Source organism: Melanotaenia boesemani, chromosome 12 (genome assembly GCF_017639745.1).
Source record: "Melanotaenia boesemani isolate fMelBoe1 chromosome 12, fMelBoe1.pri, whole genome shotgun sequence".
Lineage (NCBI taxonomy): Eukaryota > Metazoa > Chordata > Actinopteri > Atheriniformes > Melanotaeniidae > Melanotaenia > Melanotaenia boesemani.
This window is the reverse complement of record NC_055693.1, coordinates 23,244,671-23,266,394: the sequence shown is the minus strand read 5'-3', so window position 1 is coordinate 23,266,394 and position 21,724 is coordinate 23,244,671. Positions and strand designations below refer to the sequence as shown.

The 21,724-nt window shown below is 39.3% G+C and overlaps 1 protein-coding gene across 1 annotated transcript; it reads right to left on the bottom strand.

The window, feature by feature from the left end:
* Positions 1-1,160: 1,160 nt before the first annotated feature.
* Positions 1,161-12,378, bottom strand: LOC121649776 (high-affinity choline transporter 1-like). The gene is made up of 9 exons (XM_042000829.1): positions 12,299-12,378; positions 10,821-11,072; positions 10,482-10,595; positions 9,946-10,101; positions 9,645-9,793; positions 9,325-9,468; positions 8,941-9,094; positions 6,250-6,467; positions 1,161-6,136 (listed from the first exon to the last, which is right to left on the bottom strand). The coding sequence occupies exons 2-9, from the start codon at positions 11,002-11,004 to the stop codon at positions 5,483-5,485; spliced, it is 1,773 nt and encodes a 590-aa protein (XP_041856763.1). The 5' UTR covers positions 11,005-11,072; positions 12,299-12,378; the 3' UTR covers positions 1,161-5,482.
* Positions 12,379-21,724: the final 9,346 nt, after the last annotated feature.

Here is a 21,724-nt window from a genome sequence, read left to right as displayed (position 1 = left end):
AAATACCTTAGTTTTACTAGATACAAAAATGTCCATCTAAAATATGGAAGAAGAGACAGAAAGAGATAAATGAAGAATTCTTTCTTCTTAACTATATTTCTTGCATCATCTTTGAAGCTTGAGTGTTAAAACAGTTAAACTAAGATTCACTATCATAGAGCTTAAGCTAAAAAGAAATTATCATGCTCCATTGTTGTTATTATTGTGTTGATCTAAGTAAAATGTTCCAATTTAAATGTAAATAAATTAGGATTTTTTTAATTTTCAAACTCTTATCCCACCTGTTTGAAATGCTTTTACCAAAATAACAGAGTTTTGTTGACATATATGGGCAATGTACCAGTAACCCTAATTATGTGCAGAGTTACCTGCACATAATTTTTTTCTGAACTTTATTCATCTTGCCTTAATATGGTCATGTTTGTCTAATTACCGCTTAACAGGTTTCAGTCATGAGTAATAATTATCTCAGATGATATCCCTTATATAGAAATCTCTTTTGCTATGTGGGAGGTGTTTAATACTGGAAAAATGCAATTAGATATTTCTTTTCCCCCAGTGAGGGGGTCAGACTAGTCGTGCTGGGATCTCAGTGTGTTTGCGTTTGAGGAAGACTGACAGGCCTGACAGTTTTGGCAGTTATAAGACTGTGAGGAGGGTATTTTGATTGATGCTTCCAAGCAGGTGGCAACCCCGAGATTAAACTCTCTGGTAGACCGCCAACACACACGCTCAGTTGTGTTCTCATAACACCAGACAATGACTTAGAGTCATCATGTGAAAAAAAATTCTCACCTAATTATAACCACTTACTCACTAAGATATGGTCTTTCTGCTAACCTTAAACCTTACAACATTTTGTCCTTAAACTTTTTAAAAAATAATAAATTTGACCCCAGAAATGTACCCATATCATGAGCCATCAAAAACATAGACGTAAATATATCAAACATAATGCAATCTGCAGAATGTAACACAATATAAAAGAAGTTTAAAAGAAAGACCAAATTAGCTGCACTAAATCAATACAATTTATTCAACTGACCTCACGTTTACAACTTTACTGTGGGAGACACTGCATAAATAAATAAATGGACAAACAACATCTTTAATGCTGGATTTAAAAGTAGAATAATTCTTTCTTATACTTATTTGTTTTATATATATATATATTTAGACATTTATCACACAAAAATACAGCATTGTTGTTTCTTTTTTACAACATGGAACCACAAATATATCAGTCCAACATCTGAGTTTTTTTTGTGTGTGTTTGTGTGTATACAGGTGTGTGGATGAACCTTTGCTGCAACACACTCAACTGATTAGGACACTTAACATTCAAATGAAAATCTTTGCTTGAAGCTTTAGTTGGGATATCATCAGTTCTACTAGGGGTCAGGTTGGGTCTGACTGTACCTCAGCAGATATGGCTGCATATCCCCCTCATACTCTAGTTGTGGTAAACACTAACTACAAGGCCATCTTGCCAGCTTAAGGGATTGGAGTTAACTTCATTCACTGAATTAACTCAAATCCTCAGTGACACATTTACAGTAACCAGTCTCACCTCTTTAGCCAAAACAAGCATGTTTTGGTGGACATTGCTCTAATCTCTCAACTGTTAACAAATGAAGTGATCAAAATGCTTCCTGATTAAAACGATAAAGGTTTTATTCTATAAGGAGGGAGAAACAACAGAAGAAAAATTGTATTTCTGTCATATTCTCTACTTCATATAAACTTTTGCAATGCAGCTTCCTACTGGATTGGAGCCCCAACTGGTACTCTTCCAATAAGATACTGCAGAGATCTGGTTGGTCATCGGGGTTTGTGGGCAGTGGACTGGACCACTGTGATGCAGAAGATCAGGAATCAAGTTAGGCTCAATAAGAAAACTCCTGTTTTTTCTTTTTTAAGTGAGCTAGAGTTGTTGAGACTGAGAAATCCTTCTATGCAGAAGAAAAACAGAACTTAGATAAAACTGTTCATTTGGAGAAAAAAGGACAAGCAGAGATGTTTCATTAACTGATTTGGAGCAAATGACTCGTGTACGTGTCTACGGGTGTTCTAAGCTTGTAGAATTTGTTGATATCATTAACAGGAAACAAAACATTAAGAAAGGAGTTAAAAAAACTTATCACCTTGGTCATATACAGAAAAAAATAGTTGTTTTAATTCTTGCTTTTAAATCGAATGCTATGCACTCAAGCTGGTTTTGGACATACTTCTACTCTTGAAGCAGAAAAGGCTGATTGTAATGTAATCACTCACATGAGTTAAATGTTAAAGTATTTTTTTTCTCCATCATTTTTTTTTTTTATTATTTTGTGTTATCCATTAACTTTTTTTAAATTTTGAAAGCAAGTTAAAAATCACCGTTTTGTGCATTTGTTGTTAGTGACCTCTTATAAGGCAGAATATCACCTGATTTATCTTTCCACTGAAAAATATTTTTATCACTTTTGCAGCTTATTTCCTAACCTACACATTTCTCACCAGTGACCTTTTGATTAGGGCAAGTCCATAGATTCAGAAAGACACCAACAAACCACAACAAAGCTGACAATGGGGAAATACAGTGAAATCAACAAGACAATAGTAATACTTAATGATGCTAAATATTGTCTTTACTCAGATTTTTAAGTGTCTGATAGCGTAAAGCAGCAAGACCTGTGACCATGTAAAAGTTAATTCTGTATGAGAGCAAGTAAAATGACATTTTTAGCAATGCATATAAGACACTCTAACAAACTCTCATAAACTGTTGTTTCGAACATCTGTGCAACATTAATCAAATGTCTTGAGAGCTAATCGACTTGAGGCTGGATCAATAATGACCGGTGATACTCACACCATCCTGGGAGGAACAATCATTTCCTGTCTTTGTGAAACTGCTGTGACTGGCCAGTCGATACAACTTTAGGATGAGCAAACAAACCATCTGACACACACACATGTCAAAACAGTTTCTTGTGTGAGACGATGTTAAAAGTCGGTGATATCAATGACTGTACTGCACTGATCATTTTAAAAGCTTAATTTTATAAACTTTTACCATAGTAACTGTGATTCAGCAGTACATATATTAAGTTCAGATTAAAACTATAGAGCTAATTCTGACATGTACATACTGAACAGCCATAAGATTAAAACCACCTTTATCAAGTAGGTCGTCTCTTTGCTGTAAAATCAGCTCTGACCAGTCAGAACAAAAATAATCTGGCTCTTGGGTTGGTGTCCTTGTAGGTCAGGCTTGCAGCTCATAGATGCCATCAGATCCCATCAACGTGGTAGCAATGGAGTTTGAAGGCCAGGTGAACACCTCAGATTTGTGTTCTTTGAGCCCTTCCTAAGCAGTTTTTCTGAAGCCCACTACTGTCCAGCTTAGGAAAGCTGCCATTGTAGAGAAGTGTTTGTTAGTGGTATTAATATTATGGCTGATTTATGTATCTTTATCTTTAACTATAGCTATTTCTTTTGTCTTTAGGTTAATTCACAACCTTAAAAAACCATTTGATTTTGCTCTAGAACAGCATGCGTGTCCAAAGCCAAAACTTCATGTCTAACTCAAAACCAGAGCAAGCCCAACTCTGGTTTAATGCTGCTATATTTCAGAGACTCTTTTAGTTGAATGATGAAGATGAATGATTTACTCTCTATTGATTTGCACTACCGTGCACATGTGGCAGGACTGGCTGCCACAAAGCTGAGTCACAGGTGTTTTTTCACTGGTAAAAACATCAATGCACACTTAAAGTTTGAATAGCAAATAGTTGTTTGTAACACTGTAAAGGTTCAAAACTTTTACTTTACACTTTTTCTTTTTAGCTACATTAGTTATTGGCTTTTATAAAAAGTGGAGGATTTTGATTTTAAAGAAAGAGGATATGGAGGTAACGCACTTAATGCCATCACACATAACTTTACTTGAGTTACAGCTAGTTAGATGAAAAACCGTCTTAATGACTCTGGGTAGTTTGACCAGCTTGAAAACACAGAAAACATGGTTATGATGGGGAAGAGCAGTTGTAAAATGGTCTTGTTTTCTTTCTACAATAAAAAGAGAAGACAGCTTAATTGATTAATAATGGATAATTCATCAACTTAACTCCCATTTAATGTGTAATGTTTAAAATTAATTGAAAAATGTGTAACAGCGCTCCTTTTGGTCAACAATGTGGATAAAGGATAAATGTTAGCTACCAATCACAACTTCAGAGTAACAATGATTGATTCTGGAAAAGAAATTTGTACAAAAAAATTGACTTAATTTTAAATGTTGTTCCAAATATTTTCAGATAAATGTTATAATTATTAATTTGATTAATAAAGCACTAAATTAGCTAGATTGCCTTTGCAGTCCCGGGCACCAGGTTCACAAGTCCTACATATTAACTGTCTCATGACTTTGCTCACAAGAACCATGGCTGGCATGGTGGATTTCATATTATAATTTCATCCATGTTAACAATTTCTTTACAATAGTTTGGGTGAAAAAAACAGTATGTATGTATACAATCATATTGTTGATTGGGGTGTTTGTCCCTTTAATTTCACTGACAAACCACTCTTTGAAGAACTGACTACATATAGGCTTAATTTTGATCATACAACCATCTCGCAACAAGCTGATAACTTGATAAATGCTGGCAGTGAGTGTTAAAATATTTTAGTTACTAAACTTAAAATTTTGCTCAGTTTATCCATCAATTTGGCATCTTCAAAGGAAATATCAGTGTTACATTCTTCACATCTGAAATGACCAACTACAACAAAAGGATTAAGACCAAGGCGAAAGTCTAACATGAATTCAGCAAAATTCTAGTAATGTTCAAGTTAAAACCAGATGATAACCTGCAATTCATTACAACATATCTATCTTTACAACATATGTCCTAAAAATATTATTGCTCTATTAATAAAATTTCTCTACGCAAACTCAAAACTCTGCAAAATCTCCCAGGAGCATTTTCTTGAAGCACTTTGTTGCCAGGCATACATACTATATGTATGTACATTGACATACAAATATCATGCTTTGCAGAAGTGGACACAGTATTTTGGTTAGATATTGCACTATTCTCATGACCCACAATAAATCCATTTGACATTCTCATACACTGTCCATTGATAGTTCCTCTGATCACAGTAGCAGCATCTAAATCAAAATATTTGTAGTGATTGATTCACAGAATTGTGGTCAGAAAACACAAGAATGACTATGGGATGCTTTGCACACGTGACTGAGTCAGTATCTTAGGTCTAGACAAAAAAATGAAGAGAAAGAGAGAGAAAGAGAAAGGAGGCACCATTTCACCATCATGAAACAAACTTGTGGAGTCACTTGGAAGCCAGAGCAGATTTCTGCTGATTTAGCTTCCAGTGTGGCAGTAGCACGTTTCCTGAAAGATGCTGATGCCTCTGACTATTCCTTCCTCTTCACATTGCTTAGTTCACGTTTTCTTTGTGCCATTGTTATTTAGTTGTCGCTGTGGAAAGACTCTGGGCTTGATGCGCCATCATCACTAAGGACCTCAGTGTTGGTGAAGGTCCCAACAATTGAAGTACCCAGGACCTGCCTGACTGGAGCCATCTCTGAAAGAATTATGTTATCATGGTTGGTCACTAGAGTTGCCTTGTCCATGATCTCCTTGCTATGCTTGGACACCACAGCATCCAAGAAGTCATACTTGTGTGACAGCATGCCACTTTCAAATAGGTACTTTGTCAGGTAAGAAAAGGCCACATTTGCCAAAAAGGATGCCACCATGGATACAGACTTGAAGGGGAACCTCTGCTGGACAAAGTACTCTACATCTCCAGTGAGGTGATGGATCTTCTGTTCCGTCACCCAGCCGGGGTAATAGATAAATGGAGGGAGTTTAAGGTAGGGCTCCCCTCCACCAATGCGCAACAAAAGACCAAATAAGTAGCCCGCCACAGACCCATAGGTATTAGTACCCTTGACAAATAATACACTGAGCAGTTGGGGAAAAATGATGACGTACACAAGATCAGAGCTTAGGTACCACAGGCCATACACTGATCCTGTTAACAATGCCATTGCTGTGGCGAGAGCTCCAAATACAAAGATGGTGAGGCGCATCACCCAAACAATCTCACGATCTGAGGCCTGAAGGAGAAAAGAAAGAGTTGTAGTGAGGACCGAAAGCAGAAGCTACTGACTTGCTAGTTAGTTGAGTGATGCTGGCATAAACTGTACAGCAACGTTATTGATGTTCTTACCGACTGCCGAAATGCGAGCTGATAGATGTTTCTGGCAAACATAGAGCTGGCTGACAGTATGGACGAGTCTGCAGATGACATGACCGCAGCCGACACCGCCCCAAGACCAAAGAAAGAGATGTAGGGCGGGCAGAGGTGCTGAAGCACTATGGGAAGGATCATGTCTGATTCATCCTTATCCTTCGGAGGAAGGGGACCGTAAGAAGTTTTATTCCAATCTGAAAACAAAAGAAGAGGTTAAGTTAGATTAAAAAAGAAATCACCAGTACAAAAACTCACTAACTTCCATAAACTAATAACAAAACACACTGTAAATAAAGGTGAACAGACCGTACTTGGAATTTGTTTACATATCAAGATTAACAACATTACGTTCTTGTCCAACCTGTGTAATTCTAAATAGACTAAAAACAGCATTGTTGTTTTTTGTATTGATCCCTTTAGCTTTTCAAAGTATTCTACCTTAAAACCTTATTATAAGACCCCCTGTGGATACATGTTTTAGTTACCGAGAAACAAAAGGGCTTCATGTGTCAGTGTGCTGAAATGCAACAGAGATTATCAATCTAGTACTGTTCTGTTGATTAACATTTATGAGGTGAGCCACACTAATAAGAGAAAGGCTACAATATAACATTAAGTGGTGCAAAATCTGTGCCTTTCTTTCCTCCTTGGGTACTCATAAGCAGTGGCTGATCAGACACGGTAATACATGAAACAACTACACAAGAACAAGATTAATTAGGTCCTCTTCAGATGTAATATTCACTAAATCGGTATGGTTTGATGGCTCTCTTCTCGGCCCATCATGAGAGGATCCGTCTGCTGCTTACCCTCCAGACACAGACAAAACTACATGTACACATCTGAAAAAAATAATCTGCTGGCAAGTAAGCTCCAAAAATGCATGGTGTTTTCTTTGATCACATTTTACAGTTTGAATAAAGGATCAAATTGCTGGATCTTTCAGTTGCCTTGTGATGTTTCATTAACTGTTTAATCCATGTCTGTGTGTGTCTGTGTGTATGCACATCATTCATGGATCTGATTTGAGCAATCAGACTCACCAGCTGCAAACCATTCATAACACAACATGTGACATGATTTGCTCATCTCCAATCCCTTTGTAGCTTACCGTTGGTTGCTAGTGGAAATTTGAGGTTCTGATTGTCAACCCAGAATGCACTGGCATCAATAGTTTCCTTTGTTCCCATTTTCAGTTGCCTTAAAGCTGAGGTTGGCTTAAATTGTTACCTGGCCATTCTGTTCTTGTATTGCTTCATTACATTACATCATCTTACACACCAGGTTGTGTGTCTGCGATGGTGGTCAGCACCACAAGGAACTGTACTCTCACCATTTCTCTTCACACTGTAAACCTCAGACTTCCATTAAGACTCTGAATCATCTCATCTACAGAAATACTCTGATTACTCTGCAGTTGTGGGGTGTATCAGTGATGGACAAGAAGCTGAGTACAAAAAACTGGTCAGTCAATTTGTGAAATGGTGTAGAAACAATCACCTTATTATGAACACAAGCAAAACAAAAGAGATGATTGTTGACTTCAGAGGAACAAGAGTAAACAAAACAATGGAACTCTGGAGCTGCTGGAGCAGATTGTCCAGAAAAGAAGCCGCACAAGCTGGTGAAAATAGTGGGAAATTCAAAACACACTTTTTAATTAAACATTATTTTCTTGTCATTGACTTTTGCTTTTGTTAAAATGCTACACCTTTAAAGATACTTTAAGTAAATTTCTGACCTTAAACTCTGCGTTGCGTTCCAGAGTCATTTGATGACAAAGTTACATCTATTATGTGCATTTCTGGAAACGTGGCATCCTGAGTCCAAGAAACTGTTCTATACAACGTTTTCTTCTGGGACACTGTGTGACGTTGCACCTGAGTACACAACGGCCATTTTGAATGCTCACCGTGGCTGATTCAACAAAGAAACGCCTGAAGACGCATTATCGGAGGATAAGATGCAAAGAAAGAAAGGGACAGAGCAGGAGATCTGACAATAGTCAGGATAAGTCTGTGTTTTACTGGCTGGAAAAGCTCACAGTACAGTAGAATGCAAGATGAATGTCAAATTAGCCACCAATGCTGATAAAATCTGTAAGGTTCTGTAGTGCGTCTTTAAAACAACATAGGTATCTGAACTTTGGTAGATTTTTTCACTTTGGCGCTCCCTAACAAAGGCTAATCAGACATCTGTCATGCACCCTGTCTCTTTTCTGAGCTCTCTCAAGCCAGTTAAAGTCAGTCCGTTGTTGACTCTTATCTCTTGCTCTGTCACTTTCTCTCTTTCTTTTCCTTCCAATAATGCCCACTTGCATTTCTTTAGTGATTCAGCCATAGTCCATGTTCAAAATGGCCAGTGTGTATATGCAGTTGCTGGTGTGTGATGCAGTGCTGTAAAACAAAATGCAGCTGTGATGTGAGGCCCCAGGCTGTGCAGTGTGGTTTCTCAGACTCAGGGCATTGCAGGGTATCAACGGCTCAAGGAATGTACATATTGAATGTCAGTGTCATCAATTTATTTGTTGTAACAGGGTAGCCAGACCACAACACAACACAACAGAGCAAATTAATATTAGTGCCATTAATTTAGCTTTAAATACATCAATACCTGATATCTATGCCTATGACTGTGCTTTTGGTGCATGTGTGGGTGTGAATTTACCCGTTGAAGCCCCTATAGCTCCTATGAGGACTGACGGGACGGCCATGACCAAGCAACCGAAGGCGGCAAGGAAGGAGAGAACCTGAGCGTAGGTAGCTGAAGAGGCAGAAAGAACCCGTTGAAAATAGACCTGCCAGGGAATCCCCCCCAACATCTAGAAACGAAAACATCATCGTAAATATAGACTCTCCAAGCATTAATCAGCAATCTAAATTATACATACAAGCTGATGTCTGTCCCTAAACTAAACTTGAATGTCTTGTACTTTTCTTCTTTTATTTTTCCAACTGTGTGGTTGGGATATTGACAGCTTGAATGAAATAACATGTGTCTGGGATATAACTTATAGTAATATAGAGTCTTATAATGAAAGTTACAGCTTACCAACAAAAAGAAGTTGTCCGCCCACAGCCAGTGGTCCTCAGGGTTAATTTTCCCTAGCCAGGGAGATTGATAGATTTCTTTCTTGGCTGAAACGCTGATGTCTGACACAGCGGGATTGGAAAGGGCAAAAGGCACACTAATCCACTGAAGAGGGACCCAAAATGAAAATATTACACGATAATTTTTTTTTTTCATAATGTAATTAATTTCATCTTAATATTTGTTATATGTTATAAATCAAAATTACATGTATATCTCTTGGTGGTATTTTAAATTTGTGGATTTGAAACATATTGAGTGGATGATAATACAAAACTCACCAAGCCCACAAAGATACAGAACAGCTGAACCACATCTGTGTAGGCAACAGAGTAAAGTCCTCCAACGAGTGTGTAGAAGATAGCTATCAGTGCCGAGATAATCACTGACATGTTGATGTTGATGTCCACAATTACACTGAGAGTAGCACCTGGGCAGCAACATTCAGAGTTAAACCAAAATCTGCACTCAAATCTGAGAATGTGTTAATCTCATTCAGGTGTTATAATGACTCTAAAATGAAGATGCAATTAAAATATAGATTAACAATGTAGGTGGGGCTCCCACCTCAAGATCACTTACCCAAAGCAGACAAAATCGCTGCAGACCAGAAGATTTCCCCCATGAGTGCAGGGATGAAGAGCAGTCCCCCCATCCTTTTCCCATACAGCTGCTGGAAAGGGTCCAGCATGGTGACGTATCCACGTGATCGCATGGGTTTGGCAAAGAAAAGGCCACCTGAGTGATGTCAGACATTAAGGCAAGGCAGAAAAATGGCATTATTTCTTTTTTTTTTATTATTTATTGAAGCCAATATTTGTGTGTATGGTCAGCAGCCTTCATAGTGAGTGAAGTTCTTGTGTCTGCATGTTTTTCTTACAGTGCAACAGCATCCATCATGCATTATCACAATAATTTAAAATGGTATGTAAACTGTAGTGACATCACTCTCAGTTTTAATATGTGGAGAACTGAGTAAAAACCTTCACCCTGATTTGATACAGCAATATACAATATTCCAGCAGTTTACCTACTACCTTCTTACTCTAATTCTTTTCCCTTATGGCCTTTTCTCCCTACTTCATTATATTTAGAAAATGCAAGAGCATGAATCGTACCTACTACCAGGCTGAGAGCATAACCAAAGGGTGCCTGTGCCCAGGCCAGGCCGTAGTCCGGCAGGTAGACATATTCTGCTGTCCCGTTGATGTAACCCCCACCAACCCACGTGGCTAAAGAAGTAGAAGAAACGTATTTACTTTAGAAAAAAACAAACAACAACAACAAAAAATCTATTTTAAAAATAATTACTTTAATGTATCTGAAATATAACGAATTTACAAAGTTGCGGCAGTGAATGAACCCGTGCTTAAAAGACGCAAAAATCTCATGACTTTAAAACACGCACACTGCACATGTTGAACAGCCACCAACATGCACAAAATTAACCTGCTCACCGGTCATTGTAAATCCACCAACAAACAGCCCGATGTCCCTTCCCCCAACCATAATGCTCTCGCTCCGGTCTCCGCCATCACCAACACCAGAGTTCTTATTCTTCCACGCTGCCCAGATCCCCACGAACAGAATCAAGACATAGAAGACCACGATAGCCACGAGACCCTCGGCGTGGATCGTCATCTTCCTCTCGTCCGCTTCCCGCCCAGATCAAGTGCTACTGGACGCAGGCTGGAAACTCATGGAGACAACTTCAAAGAAACAAAGGAAAAGATATCTGTTGTCACTTTATGTATTTTGATGCAGTACATATATAAGTAATGCAGAAGCTGAACAGTGCAAAGATCCATGTTTTATTCAGGCATAAAGATCCAGACTAATTATGAGTGGGACAATACCACAGTCAGGAACATGTAACCCAAAGTTCCAGTTATTTGTATTTGAGAAAAAAAAGACAAACAATCCCATCCCATTAAAAGCAGTAATATTATTTTATTTATTCTTCATTTAGTTTGGTGAGAGACACCTTACCGTTATTTTCACCTACAACTGCTTGTCATGTAGTGTAGAAAATCATTTAAACCTCATGGTTTTTACGCAGCTCCTTTAAAGTTCTCGCAAATATCCAGCTGTTAATTTAAGGAGTCCCTCTTCGTCAGGTTATTTTAATGCATCTGAAGCCAAATCCAAATGGGGGGAAAAAAAAATATTTCTGTGAATTCAGATCTCAATAATTTTGCAATATATCTGCAAACTGTGGTTCGAGAAAACCCATTTTAAAGTCCCGCGTCAAACAAATAATAATAATAATAAAAACAAAAACAAGTTGTCTTTCACCAATGTCTTAAGTGATCGTAAAAATGAAAAAAGAGAGAGAAAAAACATATCAGTGCTCGCTGAAAAAAGAGTGAAAATTGATTAAATTAGGAAGTATCCTGTAAAAACAACATTAGTATCCTACCTTATCTAACTGACGCACTCAGTATGAGGCAGGAGGAAGAACAAGCGGATCTCCATCATGCATGAAAATGTATCAGACAAAAAGAAAGAGCAGACCGAATCGTGGAGGAGTGCGCACATATTGTGAAGCTTTTAGTTACGCGCATCTTTTCGACAGTTTTGTGCCAGTTTAACTAATTCTAAAAATGGACAAACATACAGCTATTGCCCACCAATATTTTCAAAATATGACCCGACATCTCTTCGTTTTTTGCAAATTTCATACGGAAAAGTATATCTTTGCTTTCCAAACGCGCACCATCCAAAACTGAACCGCAATAGTTCTTATACAGATGGGTCTGGAGTCTGAGTCCAAAGTGCTGCATTAAACGTGGATTTTTCGGCTTCCAGTGGCGCTCAGAGACAAGAATTGCTGTATTGATTCCTCTTTAAATCATCTGTCACATTAGTCAAAAGCAGTTACAATCCGCCATAAGTTCAACGAAATTATTTTTTTTAGAAAGTGGCAATAACTTACCTTTCCTTTGAAGAAACAGATCTAAATAGATCACAGGAACCGAGTCTCTACAAAAGTAATGAAAAAAAGTCTTAAACGTGCGCTGGCAAAAGTATCACGATGCCACTATGTAATCCACCTGGACGAGCAAACACAATTCACATGTTTTTTAACTCACCACGGCTGGCTGGCAACAGACGCGCAGAGGGAAAGATCGAGGGAGGGGGGAAACGTGGAGGTGGGTGGAGATGAATGGGAGTGGTGGGTTTATTGGGTGCTGTCAGGATAGGTAGATGGTGGATGAATGTCTTCCAGGGCAGGACGAAAATAGCACCTAATAGAGAGTGGCATGACGCACGGGCTCTCCGGAAAAGCTTTCCAATATCATAATATCGTATTGGCAGGGGAAGAAACCTTTACTCTGCCAGGTTACATTTCAAGCCTGATTTACGATGTTGCGCAGGTCCCCACTTGCCCCGTGATGGAGGCTGGCTATATGGTACAGTTAATGTTTCGCATTGCTTTTTTAGTTTATGACCCACTTTTCTGACTTTTTTTTGATAGAGCACTAACTCGTGCAAAGTTTTAGGATTTGCAAGGAAGCAGCATTGTCATTATTTGTATACTTTAGTTTAGGCCACGTGTTTATCTGGAAAGGACTGCCTTCAATCCAAAAGGGCTACAAATCAAAAACAGTCTCCACCGCGTCATTTGCTTTACTCAGCCCTATCGCTGTCCATGGTACTGAATTCATAAATATACAGTAACTCATTTCCATCCACCGGACACTGCGTTTGATTTTCTTCCCTTGCATGCAGAATTCAGTGTATTAATACTCTGGGAAACAGTTCGAAAAGCAGTTTTTCTTGAATCTGTAAACTTTAGGAAAGAAAAATATTTAAAAATGCTTGCTGAATGTGCCCAAAAGCAGGATTTTAGAACAACTATTTCAAAGGGGGGAAAAAGGTTACAAAAAGTATGTATTTCACATTGTATTGAAAACGTTCATTAATTTATGAGACACCTTGAAAGTCATATGACAAAAAAAAAAACCCAAAAGAAGTCACACACTAGTAGTTCATTGGACACGCATTTGCTGTGGCATTGTCTTACTCAGTGGCGTCGTCAGCCGATTTTCCCGGTGCTTTAGCCCGGGTCTTTTGAGTCTAGCCCTGGCAGCAAAGACCAATGTATATAGATGCTGTTAAACTCAACTGCCGCCCGCTCCACCAGCCGCTCCCCTCCGTTATTTCTTAACAGCCACAGGCTACAAACACACACACACTCATTCACTCTCACATCCAGAGCAACGCTGGGCTGAGCAGGGCTGGACTATGGGTCGGAGGGTCTGATTAGCCTTGTCCCTAACGTTAAATTAGATTACTGGGTGTCAGATTACAGTAGTTGCTTCTATAGCCCCACAAAACCACAGCCGATAACCAGGGGGCTCTGTGAAAGCATGTGCAGAGGAGAGAGCAACAGCAGCAGTCAGAGCGCGGCAAACCAGAGCTAGCAACAGGGGCGTCTCCAGCTTGCTCCATCAAATCGGGTCCAGGAGGTTTTCTATGATTTAAACATTTGAGGGCCAAATGCACTTGCTGCGCAGAGTAAAAGGTACAAAATGAAAACATTCGAGGCTTTATACATGGAGTTGTTGAGGCAGCTCCTATAGAGCCAAAGAACCAGATGCCAAAAAAAAAAATAAAAATAAAAAAAAAAATGCTTGTAAAGTTATCTTTCTTTGGCTGAGCTAAATAGCTATTACCAATTTCCATGTCTGATTTGGACACATCTCCTACTGGCTCCTCCTTTGTCTGTAGCTCACCTTTGCTACCCTCTACAAAATAATGAAATCAAAAACCAGAAAACAAATCATGCTTACAACAATACAATGTTGTAATTAAAATACATGTTTTTTAAAATCAACATCTTCCAGCTCAATGAAAGCATTAACCTTTTCCGGCTATCTAGAGCCGTCATTCAGAAATGGGAAGAGTATACCATAGACACAGGCGGACACAGGAGGTACATGAGATAAATACAACACCAGGTAATGAAAACTTTGAGTAATTAAAAATGAGTAAAAAATAAATAAAAATAAAACTGACATGAAAGAACAAAATAATATTTCCTAGAAAGCATTACTATTAAAGTATTTCCCATGTTGCAGTTCAGTTGCATTAATGCTGACTAAGGATGACTAAGGATTGCAACTTAGGTAGCAGCAGCATACCTAAACAAAAATGCTGTATAAGTCGGAATTATTGCTGGCTGTTGTAGACACTTACATTTCCAAACCCTGATTATAAGACAACCCCCAATTTCCATAACTAATCTTTAGAAAAAGACTATCAGTGTTTCCCCTAACATTCTATCCCTACCAGATCAAATTGAACTATTCTGATCTGATTTCTATGTAATAGCACGTCACAGCAGAAGTCCTTTAAGTTTCATTTGCTCAATAAACAGTTTGAGTTCTTTTATTAACAACTAAATAGTCTGGTGTTATTTATTTGATGCACATAAACTGTGTGTGTGTGTAACATAATCTATTGTCTTGTGTAGTGACCCCCGACGGCGATATGCTTGTGTCAAACAAAAAATACACATATTTGGGACAATACTGTATATCTTACCTTTTACTTTTCTTCTAAAAAAGCTAAGGAGCTGTAACTGCTTTATTTTAGATTTTCTGTCCATTTTGCTAGCCAGTGGCGTCGTAAGCCGAATGCCCTGGGTCTTTTGAGTCTAGCCCCGGCTAGATTTTTGTGTGTGTGTGTGTGTGTGTTTCTGGTACTTTGGTTGTTTTTGTGATACATATTGTTGCTGTCTTGTTTTTTTTATGACCTCCTAATGATTGTTTATGAAAGTTTAGTTTATGTGTAAAAGCTGTAGAAAATTCTCTATTGTGTGTCTGTACAGGTGTAGCAGTTGATTGTTTGGTATTTGAAGGCAATCTTTGTATCTTTGTCTACATTTTATCTTCTTTCCTTTCTACTTCTCAAGATGCAAGGCGAGATTCACAAAGCACCTATGCCACAGGGCGGTCTTTGGGGTAGAAGACATTTCCCCTCCTGAATCTCCTCAACTACACATGAACAAGGTGGTCCTGAACTCTATTAGTCTGAGCTGTTAGCGCTGTTACGTCAGCAGCTTCAGCAGCTCTGGAAAGCTGTGGAGATTCGCGGCAGGTTGTGGCAGCTGCAGAAAGTGCTGCTGTAAGTTATTATTGCTAGTATTTGAGCTGCTGGGAGTCGACAGATGAGGTAGCAGGTAGCAGGTCAGCAGGTAAACAATACATCCATCCATCTATTATCTTGACCGCTTATTCCATTACGGGTCGCGGGTGAGCTGGAGCCTATCCCAGCATTTTAGCAGGTGAGAGGCAGGGTACACCCTGGACAGGTCACCAGTCTGTCGCAGGGCCAACACAGATAGACAAACAACCATTCACACTCTCTCCTACGGAGAATTTAGAATAACCAATTAACCTAACATGCATGTCTTTGGACAGTGGGAGGAACCCGGAGAACCCAGAGAGAACCCACGCATACACGGAGAGAACATGCAAACTCCTCACAGAAAGGCCACCGTCCTCAAGGTTCGAACCTCCCCCAGCCAAGATTCGAACCGACGACCTTCTTGCTGTGAGGCTGCGGTGCTAACGACCACACCACCGTGCAGCCCGGTAAACAATACAGTCCGGTGTTAATTTTATACTCCTCAAAAGCACAAATCTGTCTGACTGCAGGAATATTTAATCAGAAACTCTGTGAAAAAAGTTTCTAAAACTAGCAAATCTACACCATATAAGTTCACATCCCTTCATATATGTTGATTGGTGAGCTGGTTGGAAGTTAGTATCACGTGTTAGCCATCGGAGGATCATTGTCTTTCTCTCTAGCTTGTGGCATCTTATTATTGTAAACCAAATATTTAGAGTAAATTTATTGATTGGGTCTAACTGGTTTCCCTCTATCTTATAAAATTCTCTGTCCCCTAACAGTTTTTGGACCTGGTAACCCTCTAATTTAGTTTCAATACCCTTCCATCTGGCTTCAAAATTCTCATTGCACAAGCATATCACTGCCCTGATCTGTGCAGCGTGATAATACTTCCTGAGGTTTGGGACTGCCAATCCACCTTTCTCCTTGGGTAGTTGTAGTGTTGTCAATCTGACCCTGGGACGCCTGTCGGCTCTTGATACAGTGATTGAGTACTTTTGACAGACTCCTCATTGAGACCGAACTTTTTTAGGACTTTTTACAGATACATTCACCTCACGCTGTCAAATGCCTTTTAGGTGTCCATACTCCCTGGTAGCACATTATCTTTCCTCTTTCTGGCCTCCTCTACTATATGTAATGTTTTCCTTATGTTATCCTGTGCCTGCCTTCCCCTTATAAAGCCAGTCTGGTCCTCCTCTTTTATATGGGACTTTCCTCAAAATCAACGCGTCTATCTGCTTTGCAATGAGCAGTAGAGAAAAGATGCTAACGACAGGTCCCTACAATAGCAATGTAAGCAATAACCCGAAACCAAGATAGAAACTCAAACAGTAAACATCTTCTGCTGAAGTTAAACACATTCTCTCTTTTATATGGGATTTTCCTCAAAATCAACGCGTCTATCTGCTTTGCACTGAGCAGTAGAGAGAAGGTGCTAACGACAGGTCCCTACACTAGCAGTGTAAACAATAACCCGAAACCATGACAGAAAAAAGAGTGAACGTGTTCTGCTGAAGTTAAACACGTTCTCACTTTTGTATGGGATTTTCCTCAAAATCAACGTGTTTATCTACTTTGCCCTGAGCAGTACACAGTGGGTGTGACCCGCGTCACGGCCTCAACTGGTTGTGGAGAGAAGTTGCTAACGACAGGTCCGTACACTAACAATGTAAACAATAACCCGAAGCCCAGACAGAAACTCAAAGAGTAAACTTGTTCTGCTGAAGTTAAACAAATTCTCTCTTTTATACTGCATTTTCCTTAAAATCAAGGTGTCTATGTGCTTTGCACTGAACAGTACACAGTGGGTGTGACCCGCGTCACAGCCTCAACTGGTTTTAGAGAGAAGTTGCTAACGACAGATCCCTACTCTAGCAATGTAAACAATAACCCGAATCCAAGACAAAAAAACAGTAAACGTGTTCTGCTGAAGTTAAACACATTCTCTCTTTTATACTGAATTTTCCTTAAAATCATCGCCCCTATCTGCTTTGCACTGACCAGTACACAGTGGGTGTGACCCGCGTCACTGCCTCAACTGGTTGTAGAGAGAAGGTGCTAAAGACAGATTCCTACACTAGTAAAGTAAACAATAACCCGAATCCAAGACAGAAACTCAAACAGTAAACTTGTTCTGCTGAAGTTAAACAAATTCTCTCTTTTATATGGGATTTTCCTCAAAATCAACGCGTCTATCTGCTTTGCACTGAGCAGTAGAGAGAAGGTGCTAACGACAGGTCCCTACACTAGCTATGTAAACAATAACCCGAATCCAAGACAAAAAAACAGTAAACGTGTTCTGCTGAAGTTAAACACATTCTCTCTTTTATACTGAATTTTCCTTAAAATCATCGCCTCTATCTGCTTTGCACTGAGCAGTACAAAGTGGGTGTGACCCGCGTCAAGGCAACAACTGGTTGTAGAGAGAAGGTGCTAACGACAGAGCCCTACGCTAGCAATGTAAACAATAACCCGAAACCAAGACAAAAATTCAATTAATAATCATGTTCTGCTGAAGTTAAACACGTTCGCTCTTTTACATGGGATTTTCCTCAAAATCAACGTGTCTATATACTTTGCCCTGAGCAGTACACAGTGGGTGTGACCCGCGTCACGGCAACAACTGGTTGTAGAGAGAAGGTGCTAACGACAGGTCACAACACTAGCAGTGTAAACAATAACCCGAAACCAAGACAGAAACTCCAACAGTAAACTTGTTCTGCTGAAGTTAAACACGTTCTCTCTTTTATATGGGATTTTCCTCAAAATCAACGTGTCTATATACTTTGCCCTGAGCAGTACACAGTGGGTGTGACCCGCGTCACGGCAACAACTGGTTGTAGAGAGAAGGTGCTAATGACAGGTCCCTACACTAGCAATGTAAACAATAACCCGAAACCAAGAAGGAAACTCAAACAGTAAACATGTTCTGCTGAAGTTAAACAAATTCTCTCTTTTATATGGGATTTTCCTCAAAAGCAACGCGTCTATCTGCTTTGCCCTGAGCAGTACACAGTGGGTGTGACCCGCATCACGGCAACAACTGGTTGTAGAGACAAGGTGCTAATGACAGATCCCTACACTAGCAATTTAAACAATAACCCGAATCCAAGACAGAAAAAACAGTAAACGTGTTCTGCTGAAGTTAAACACATTCTCTGTTTAAATGGGATTTTCCTCAAAATCAAAGCATATCTCTGCTTTGCACTGGGCAGTAGAGAGGAGATGCTAACAACAGGTCCCTACTCAAGCAATGTAAACAATAACCCGACACTAAGACAGAAACTCAAACAGTAAACTTGTTCTGCTGAAGTTAAACACATTCTCTCTTTTATATGGGATTTTCCTCAAAATCAACGAGTCTATCTGCTTTGCACTGAGCAGTAGAGAGAAGATGCTAACAACAGGTCCCTACTCTAGCAATGTAAAGAATAACCCGAATCCAAGATAGAAAAAACAGTAAACGTGTTCTGATGAAGTTAAACAGATTCTCCCTTTTATATGGTATTTTCCTCAAAATCATCACATCTTTATGCTATGCACTGAGCAGTACATAGTGGGCGTGACCCGCATCACAGCCTCAACTGGTTGTAGAGAGAAGTTGCTAACGACAGATCCCTACACTAGCAATGTAAACAATAACCCGAAACCAAGACAGAAACTCAAACAGTAAACATGTTCTGCTGTAGTTAAACACATTCTCTCTTTTATATGGGATTTTCCTCAAAATCAATGTGTCTATCTACTTTGCACTGAGCAGTACACATTGGGTGTGACCCGCAACACAGCCTCAACTGGTTGTAGAGAGAAGTTGCTAACGACAGATCCCTACACTAGCAATGTAAACAATAACCCGAAACCAAGACAGAAACTCAAACAGTAAACATGTTCTGCTGTAGTTAAACACATTCTCTCTTTTATATGGGATTTTCCTCAAAATCATCGCCTCTATATGCTATGCACTGAGCAGTACATAGTGGGCGTGACCTGCATCACAGCCTCAACTGGTTGTAGAGAGAAGCTGCTAACGACAGATCCGTACACTAGCAATGTAAACAATAACCCGAATCCAAGACAGAAAAAACAGTAAACGTGTTCTGCTGAAGTTAAACACATTCTCTCTTTTATATGGGATTTTCCTCAAAATCAACGAGTCTATCTGCTTTGCGCTGAGCAGTAGAGAGAAGGTGCTAACGACAGGTCCCTACACTAGCAATATAAACAAAAACCCGAAACCAAGACAGAAAATCAAACAGGAAACATCTTCTGCCGAAGTTAAACACATTCTCTCTTTTATATGGGATTTTCCTCAAAATCAACGAGTCTATCTGCTTTGCACTGAGCAGTAGAGAGAAGGTGCTAACGACAGGTCCCTACCCTAGCAATGTAAACAATAACCCGAATCCAAGACAGAAAAAACAGTAAACATGTTCTGCTGAAGTTAAACACATTCTCTCCTTTATATGGGATTTTCCTCAAAATCAATGTGTCTATCTGCTTTGCGCTGAGCATAGAGAGAAGGTGCGAACAACAGGTCCCTACACTAGCAATGTAAACAATAACCCGAATCCAAGACAGAAAAAACAGTAAATGTGTTCTGCTGAAGTTAAACACATTCTCTCTTTTATATGGGATTTTCCTCAAAATCAACGAGTCTATCTGCTTTGCGCTGAGCAGTAGAGAGAAGGTGCTAAAGACAGGTCCCTACACTAGCAATGTAAACAAAAACCCGAAACAAGACAGAAAATCAAACAGGAAACATCTTCTGCTGAAGTTAAACACATTCTCTCTTTTATATGGGATTTTCCTCAAAATCAACGAGTCTATCTGCTTTGCACTGAGCAGTAGAGAGGAGGTGCTAACGACAGGTCCCTACACTAGCAATGTAAACAATAACCCGAATCCAAGACAGAAAAAACAGTAAACGTGTTCTGATGAAGTTAAACACATTCTCTCTTTTATATGGGATTTTCCTCAAAATCAACGCGTCTATCTGCTTTGCGCTGAGCATAGAGAGAAGGTGCTAACAACAGGTCCCTACACTAGCAATGTAAACAATAACCCGAATCCAAGACAGAAAAAACAGTAAACATGTTCTGCTGAAGTTAAACACATTCTCTCTTTTATATGGGATTTTCCTCAAAATCAACGCGTGTATCTACTTTGCACTGAGCAGTACACAGTGGGTGTGACCCGCATCACAGTCTCAACTGGTTGTAGAGAGAAGTTGCTAACGACAGATCCCTACACTAGCAATGTAAACAATAACCCGAATCCAAGACAGAAAAAACAGTAAAGGTGTTCTGCTGAAGTTAAACACATTCTCTCTTTAAATGGGATTTTCCTCAAAATCAAAGCATATCTCTGCCTTGCACTAAGCAGTAGAGAGAAGATGCTAACAACAGGTCCCTACTCTAGCAATGTAAACAATAACCCGAATCCAAGACAGAAAAAACAGTAAACGTGTTCTGCTGAAGTTAAACACATTCTCTCTTTTATATGGGATTTTCCTCAAAATCAACGCGTCTACCTACTTTGCACTGAGCAGTAGAGAGAAGGTGCTAACGACAGGTCCCTACACTAGCAATGTAAACAATAACCCGAATCCAAGACAGAAAAAACAGTAAACGTGTTCTGCTGAAGTTAAAGAAATTCTCTCTTTTATATGGGATTTTCCTCAAAATCATCGCCTCTATATGCTATGCACTGAGCAGTACATAGTTGGCGTGACCCGCATCACAGTCTCAACTGGTTGTAGAGAGAAGTTGCTAATGACAGATCCCTACACTAGCAATGTAAACAATAACCCGAATCCAAGACAGAAAAAACAGTAAACGTGTTCTGCTGAAGTTAAAGAAATTCTCTCTTTTATATGGGATTTTCCTCAAAATCATCGCCTCTATATGCTATGCACTGAGCAGTACATAGTTGGCGTGACCCGCATCACAGTCTCAACTGGTTGTAGAGAGAAGTTGCTAATGACAGATCCCTACACTAGCAATGTAAACAATAACCCGAATCCAAGACAGAAACTCAAACACTAAACATGTTCTGCTGTAGTTCAACACATTCTCTCTTTAAATGGGATTTTCCTCAAAATCAACGAGTCTATCTGCTTTGCACTGAGCAGTAGAGAGAAGGTGCTAACGACAGGTCCCTACACTAGCTATGTAAACAATAACCCGAATTAAAGACAGAAAAAACAGTAAACGTGTTCTGA

What these genes read in the sequence shown, in the direction of transcription:
- LOC121649776 (XM_042000829.1), bottom strand. Translation starts at nt 11,004, where the DNA reads ATGACGATCCACGCCGAGGGTCTCGTGGCTATCGTGGTCTTCTATGTC. An exon ending in TGGTGGATTTACAATGACCG is followed by an intron (nt 10,596 to 10,820) that starts GTGAGCAGGTTA and finishes CTACTTCTTTAG; the next exon opens with CCACGTGGGTTGGTGGGGGT. An exon ending in TGCTCTCAGCCTGGTAGTAG is followed by an intron (nt 10,102 to 10,481) that starts GTACGATTCATG and finishes GACATCACTCAG; the next exon opens with GTGGCCTTTTCTTTGCCAAA.